Raw genomic sequence first — 7,139 nt, 5'->3', positions numbered from 1 at the left:
GTTGACAACAATGCACGACAATGGCCATGCAATGACGATGGAGACAGGCGGACGACGATGATGTGATGTGGCAGCGACGTGGGCTAAACGACATCGACAGCTGCCTCACGCATTGACATCAACCACTGCCAACCACTGCCACATCACCCCTTTCCCCTCTGCCTCCTTTGGCATTGACAACAACATGCGACGACCAACAACAACACGACATGGCACTGATGACGGATGACAACAACTACCACAGACAACCACAACAACAATGGATGACTGAGGACCATGCGAAGAGTATGAAACAGGCGATGAGGGACAACAACAAGGATGCACGAGTGGTCCTCCCCCTGCCCCCTCATTCACCCTTGTGTAGTACTAGTTTATTTAGTAAATTACATACATATTTTCCCCATGTCAGTAGCTACAAGACCGGTTCTCAACTGGTCCTCAACCAGTTGAGACTGAGACTGGTTGAGACTGGTCCTTCAACTGTAAAAAACTGACGAAAACCACACTGAACCAGTTGACATCGGTTCAGTCTGGTTTTTCGTGGTTCTTCAACCTGTGAGGACCGGTCTCAGTCCTGGTCTTGTCAAATTTGGACAAAAGACCGGACTGGACTGGACTTCCAAGCACTAGCTGTTGGGCTTTGGCCTATGAGTTACCATCAGTAAGGAGAGGCTTGACTTCAGAAAATTCTTCAATGCAGGATGTGCATTTGGATAGATGTGACGTGATGGTTCTGGGTACTCTACACTGGCCGTGTGGGTCCTAAATTCATCATCACTATCTAGAAGTAACAATTCCATCAGATGTGAGTTCTTTTATAAGCATGATGACTTACGCTCAGTGTCCTCCACTGCAAACTCATGCTGATAATAGGTTCCATCACCAGCCATATAAAAGGATTGGGAGCGGGGGCTGTAAGGACCAGGGCCATGATGTGGAGCTGACTCGGCAACTTGAGAAGGTTGCTGTTGAGGTGTAAGAGGTGGTGGTGCTGATCTATTAGGTGCAATCATCATGGGAGGCCAAGCCTGACCAGTGACACATCTGATTAACTTGGGTGGCTGTTTGTCAGCTTGTTCATTGCTGTGAACTTGGAGCTGCATGGACAATGAAAAAAGGCTAGGTTAATCAGGTTTAACAATGTACTGGTGTAGCATTCACATTTTCCTTTTCCTGGTCCACCCAATGAACAAGGGTACGTCCGTTTCGGACAGATGTTTTGATGATTGGTGCCAGCATAACCGCAGTGAACCAAATAAATAAGATTTAGAAGATCAACGTCTCAAAAAAAAAGAAAGAAAGAAATATACTCCATTTCCTGCTGAGGCAGGATGATCTTCATCTTCGGATTCAGGGCCCATCCCTTCATCAACATCACCTGACAATGAATCGTGTGCATGAACCAGTAATTTTTGGAAGCCCATGATTTCTTCTTGGGCTTGATGAGCTCGAAGCACCTGGGTATAGGCCTTGTCCTGGGCTATGACTTGTTTCTAACCTTTTTCTGTGACTAAATGTGAAGTCAGTCATGTAATGGCACAATATACGAATAAATAAACTGACCTATTTGTTGTTGCTCTGCAGACAGCGTACACTGGCAGCCTGATGGCGTTGGTTCCACTTCAATTGGAACAGCAGCAGTAGCCTTGAGGGTAGATGTGTGAGTAGAATGAGCCATGGCTGAACAAAATAAATGAACAAAAGGCTGGAAAGAGTGTGTGAAGGGGATAAAAAATGGTACGTGGAAATTCAAATGATGGACATGGTGGCACTGCGGGCCCTGGCTTATACATCCACTGGGATTATTGTGAAAAAATGGGGTAGATATTAATAATAATGCTACCTTTTAACTGCCGAAATTACTTGAAAGATATTTAAAATCTTTTATTTCATTTTATAACTTTTTTTCCATCGGAATTATTAAGAATTTTGGGGGTGGACAAACGTCGAAGATATTCAGAGAAGATATTTCTACAAAAGGCAACCATATATGTGCAGCAAATATGTGGAAGATATGTTGATGCCACGAGGTGAAGAAACTTCTTAATATAGCAGCCTTTTCGGATCTAAGTAATACTTGCTTGATAAGGCTATTTGCTGTTTACCTCGACACCTTCCATCCACGACGTCGTCAAAGCGTACAACGACGAACTCGAACTCTATTCCTCAACGTTACGACGACTACCTGATGGCAACCAAAGCTCAACATTCAACAGGGAGATGGGAATGTGCCCAGCAACAACAAAGTGTCTGCTATCAAGCTCAAGCAAGCATGACCCTTGAGTTGCCATTAGCTCATGACAAAGGCAAGTCGTGCTCACTTGACATCAAACCACCACCAGCCACTCATGGCCGGCACCAACCCCAAAGATAACCCGTATCTTGCGCATCATTATAATGGGAGCAGGACCCGAGCCTGCACCAAGTAGCTACACTCACGCAAACTCGGCATATTCACCGAATCAGCCACAACTCCACTATGCCTCCTCTTCACCAGCTGATGAACGATCTGTTCATTGGAAGCTACTGGCCTCTCACGCGAATTCTACGGCATCGAATTGCTCCACTGCATCAGCTTCGTGTACGTCTAACCTCAGGACGAATCAGACCTTGTTTGGCGTTGGTGGGTGGCTGCATAACGCTTAGGGATATATCATGTTTTCAGCGAGACGTACCTACGCTTTGCCTCTTTTTCTGGTTTTTATGACGCATTTTGACAGCGTATCAACTCTCTGAGCAGCAATCAAGCTCAAATCGGTATTCGACCTGATCCAAGCAGCGGAAAAGGCAGGCAACCAAAGTCCGGAGGAGAAGAAGAGGTTGGAGGAACAGGCGGCTGCCAAGAAGATGTCACAGGCGTTGTTCAAGGTATTCCCATCTAGTTTTCTTTTTTCTTTTCTTACTAACACTCGACAGGGAACGAAACAAGAAGTCGAATATATCCTCCGCGAGACGTGCGACCGCCTCCCCTCCGATTCTGCTATACTACGCGAAAAGGCGCTGTTGAGGGCTGTGGCACTGCAGATCCTTAGAGAGGCGTGAATGAATGTTAAAAAGGACGCGCCTGAGCCTGGGAGCGATTATGGGAAGATTGATATGAGGAGTAGTCGCGTGAGGGAGGACGGAAGGACATGAGCGGCCCAATAGTTGTGTTCATGAATATCATCCCAGAATAAACCATGTTTTTGTGTACTTTACATTTGGAGACAGTTTTTAATGATCATTGTGAATATAGACCTGGAATTGACTATCCGTAAATTTTAACTAATGTTGTACATTGGACGTCGACTGTACATGTGTTACGCTGCCCCGTCAAGACCGGCGTCAACCACCTGGCCATCCACAATAACCCTCGCGGCTGTTCCCTGCTCCACCGACACAACACGACCTGAGCAATGGTGAGGGTTAAGAACTTCGAAAAGACAAGAAAAAAAAGGTTTGGTAAGTGTTTCAAGACCAGAAGGATGAAGAGGTCCTTACCTATTTCGTTTAGAGTTTTTCTAACCATTCCAAAACACCGCGCACCCCTCCTGGCCCAAAGACGATGTATCGTCTTTCGCAAAATGGTCCCACGCCACCCTCCGGCTTCCATAACCCTTCCTCCTCGCCATCCATCTCCCAGGCCCTGGAGACGACGCATTTCCGTCCGCTAAACGCCCTCTTTAGGTGCTCGCAATTTTTTCCAGGAGTTCCACAATGTTCTGCATCCCTCCCAGCCCAGGACGACGTATCTCCGTAAAACGATTACACGCCGCCCTTCAGTGTCAGAAACTCTTTCACCTCGCCATAGCCCCCCCCGGCCTCGAGATGACGTATCGCCGTCCGCTCAACGCCCTCCCTATGTGGTGGCAAGTTTTCCGACCCTATCAGAACGTTCTGCACCCTTCCTGGCGTCGAGACAACGTATCGTCGTCCACAGAACCGTCAAACCTCACCCTCGGGTTTCCAAGACCCTTCCACCTCGCCATGGCGTCGAGATGACGTATCGTCGTCCGCTAAACACCCTCTCGACGCGTGGGTCGCCTTCGGATGTTGGATGGGATGGGTTGCAGTTGAGAACCTGCAAAAGACGAAGACAAAAAGGTTTGACCAGTATTTCAACACCATACGCACGAAGAAGAACTTACCTGTTTTATTTACTCTTTGCATCGACCCAACGTATCAACGTCCGCCAATCTCTCTCTACGACGTGGTCCTCCCGGGACCCCTTTCTCGTTTTTGGTCGACGTTGCAGGCTGGAACGATATACGCATGGTTAGTTTATGAAGGTTTCGCAAAGAGGTCGACATACCTTCGTTGTTCGATCGCTTCCTTGCGTCGTCGCCTCTCTTCCACCTCTCCAAGGCTCGCCACGATGTATCGACGTCCGCCAAACGCGTTTGGGTCGTTGTGGATGTTCTGCAACGTCGGGGTGTGTTGTAGCTTTCCGGTAAAGGTGAGTACTACTTGATTTGGGTTCCGAGGCGATCACTTACCTCTTTAAATGCTGTACACGCACGTTGCCGCCTTTCGAACGTCCCCAAGCATTCGGGACATCGTCATCTACCCCAAGCCACCTCTAGCACGAGTCCGTCGTCGATTTATGACATTCTATTGTCACATGTTGTAGCTTTCGGATAAAGGTGAGTTGTACGTTGGTTTCAGTTATGAGGCGATTACTTACTCTTTTAAGGTCGATTACGCCTGTTAACGTTGCCCTGCCTTTGCAACATCACCAAATGCACCCTAGCCACCATCAACGCAAGTCCGTGTGGGGACGTCGTTAAGCTTCAAAAATGTGTGAGTTTTGCGTTGAATTGAGTGCTGAATGTCCACTTACTTGTTTAAAGGTCATTATCACCTGCTATCGTGTTCTGAACACTTCTACACCCTTGACACGTCACCAACGATGCCCTAAGTGGTTTCCACAGCGGTTTGTCGTCAAATAACGGCGGTCTTCAAAGTAAGCGTTAGTTTTGCGTTCTGCGAGTCTTGATGGACTTGCTTACCATTCTAACTTATAATTGCAGAACTCTGTGAATTTTCGAACTTGTCAGTAAGTTTTCAGCCTTCAGATAAGGGTCTGACACGTACCTTTGTAATCTAGCGAGAGTCTAGAGAAGACCTGTTTGTTTGGTTCTGTTTAGTCTGAACTTGGTCTCGCCAATATGGCGGACTCTCATTTGGGCATTTTCTCGCACTCCGGTCAGGCATGGCGCTGATCAGAGACGCGACGCGGACACCATACTTGCTGCTTTTCTTCTTTTAAAACAAGAACTTGGAGGTGGAATGGGGCTGTCTCTCGTTGCCGCTGCATTGCTTCAAATTGGCTAAAAATTGGCTTCAAAGTCCTTGCTCTGATACTAGCGAGGATTCTGGAGACTCTGACATCTCGAAAGCTATTGCTATCACCCGGGAATTGGACGTGCAACCACTCAGCTCGACAAATGAAGGATTGAGACTTTTAAAGAGGTCTATTGGCTCCATAGGCATCCCCATTTCTTCATTGGGCCCTGTAGAAGGAATTGCCACTTTTTCCGCACGGGCTCATTGATGGATCCCTACTAAAAGTAGCCAATTCCGCAAGCTGAAGCGTTGGAATGCGAAAAGAAGGGCAGCGAGGTAGGGTAATTCCTGTATGAAATTGATACCTGTGGTTTGAATTGCACCTTGCCGGTCAAAGTACCAAATCCAGGCAACGTCGTCTGGTGGGAGATCATGAAACAAGATTTCGGATAATTGAAAAAATGGCTCACCCGTGATAAGGATGCTATGTGCATTCAGAGAATAGACTCCACGGTTCAACATCTCAGAAGCATAAAGCTCAATTTGGGCAAAGGGCGTGATGTCCTCTCCTGACATACGTTTTTGAACGCGTTGATTTTCAGTTCGTAGCGTCCCTCATCGGAAGCTTGTTTGCAGCTGTACAGTAAAAGTTAGATTCGAGATAACAGTAAAATATCAGCCGACTTACTAGTCCTCCATGAATGCCTTGGTCTCGGGTGAGTTACAAATTGGTAACACAGCGTCGAGACATTGCTCCAGAATTTCGGGTCCTTCGCAAGCACAAACCTTCTTCAGCGAGCACCTGAGGAAAGTCCGAATATCCACTTTCTCATTGGGCTCGACGTGCATGATGGAATAGGGGAGGTTTGAGATTGCTTCGGTTATAACCTGTTTGGTTTTGAGAGCACAACCAAATACATTCCATGACTCACCATCACTTTCAAGTTGGCTTGAGGGTAGTTGTCGTAGAGGATCTACGTGAAAAGGAGAAGATACAAAGTTCATGAACCTGTAGGCATATCATCGCGTCTCAATCCGCGATCATCATCGCGTTGTTGTTCCAGTCAAGTTCCAGTAACAGATTAGTACAAAACATCGCTTGTCATCGTGGATTTACGTATGCATCCGGGTTGCTTGTGGAATGGGAACCGTGAACTTCAACATAAATAAGGTGAATTGCTTATGTAGTAGATGCGAGAAATAGATTGTACCTACCCAGACCTACCCTGTTGCGTGAAAGCAAGACGAAAGCCGTATTTGCTGAGTCATCATCTGTCGGAGTGGAAATTCGCCGGAATGATGTCTGGTGTCCGTTCTTCGTCCACAACACCGACGACGACGACCACAGCCATGTCCGGCCACCTTGTCCACCCTAACGCTGAGCTCCTTCAGTCGGCCACCAAAGGCTTCAACTTACTCTTCTCAAACAACCTCGTCGGTGCACGTCAGGACTTTGCAGCAAATGAGGACCCATTTCACATCCTCGGCCAGGGCGTATGCGCGTTTCTTGAGGCGGCTTTGGGTATGGAGGTGAGCGGGAGTTTTTGCGAGGTGTTTGATGATCTGAACGCGGTCATATATACTAATAGTCGGGCCTAATGGCAGAAGCATCTCGCATGCTGGCCTTGTCTGAAGCTGGCACGCGGAAGCAGATGAAGGCACCGAAGAAAAAGTACAACACACGGTTCCCTCAGGGCTTGGAGTGGGAGATTCTTAATGCGGATGTGGTTGTGTTGTTGGGGATGACTCATGCTTTGAGGTGCGTGAATGGAACTCGCTAGAAATTTGTACCTGCCTGAACAAAGTCGCAAGTGAATCGTACATGGGCTACCTCCAATGCATGTATGCCTGAACAGGTATGTCCAAGTTCTATC

The 7,139-nt window shown here is 47.3% G+C and overlaps 4 protein-coding genes across 4 annotated transcripts; 2 read left to right on the top strand and 2 right to left on the bottom strand.

The window, feature by feature from the left end:
* Positions 1-525: 525 nt before the first annotated feature.
* Positions 526-1,678, bottom strand: LACBIDRAFT_336171 (uncharacterized protein; the record flags this gene model as incomplete). The annotated part of the gene is made up of 5 exons (XM_001891098.1): positions 526-645; positions 747-781; positions 836-1,097; positions 1,311-1,480; positions 1,564-1,678. The coding sequence occupies 5 exons, from the start codon at positions 1,676-1,678 to the stop codon at positions 526-528; spliced, it is 702 nt and encodes a 233-aa protein (XP_001891133.1).
* A 433-nt stretch (positions 1,679-2,111) lies between these two features.
* On the top strand, positions 2,112-3,211 carry LACBIDRAFT_307911 (uncharacterized protein). Its single transcript, XM_001891100.1, has 4 exons — positions 2,112-2,306; positions 2,371-2,671; positions 2,741-2,868; positions 2,917-3,211. Exons 2-4 carry the CDS (start codon positions 2,656-2,658, stop codon positions 3,040-3,042), a joined length of 270 nt encoding a protein of 89 aa, XP_001891135.1. The 5' UTR covers positions 2,112-2,306; positions 2,371-2,655; the 3' UTR covers positions 3,043-3,211.
* A 2,332-nt stretch (positions 3,212-5,543) lies between these two features.
* On the bottom strand, positions 5,544-6,289 carry LACBIDRAFT_336169 (uncharacterized protein; the record flags this gene model as incomplete). The annotated part of the gene is made up of 5 exons (XM_001891097.1): positions 5,544-5,684; positions 5,844-5,901; positions 5,954-6,153; positions 6,198-6,239; positions 6,275-6,289. The coding sequence occupies 5 exons, from the start codon at positions 6,287-6,289 to the stop codon at positions 5,544-5,546; spliced, it is 456 nt and encodes a 151-aa protein (XP_001891132.1).
* A 272-nt stretch (positions 6,290-6,561) lies between these two features.
* LACBIDRAFT_307909 (uncharacterized protein) lies at positions 6,562-7,046 on the top strand (the record flags this gene model as incomplete). Its single annotated transcript, XM_001891099.1, has 2 exons — positions 6,562-6,795; positions 6,855-7,046. The coding sequence occupies 2 exons, from the start codon at positions 6,562-6,564 to the stop codon at positions 7,044-7,046; spliced, it is 426 nt and encodes a 141-aa protein (XP_001891134.1).
* Between the last annotated feature and the right edge of the window lie 93 nt (positions 7,047-7,139).

The sequence above is a fragment of the Laccaria bicolor genome, genomic scaffold, assembly GCF_000143565.1.
Source record: "Laccaria bicolor S238N-H82 LACBIscaffold_388 genomic scaffold, whole genome shotgun sequence".
Classification (NCBI taxonomy): domain Eukaryota; kingdom Fungi; phylum Basidiomycota; class Agaricomycetes; order Agaricales; family Hydnangiaceae; genus Laccaria; species Laccaria bicolor.
The sequence above is the reverse complement of the archived record's forward strand: the minus strand, read 5'-3'. Positions and strand labels throughout refer to the sequence as shown.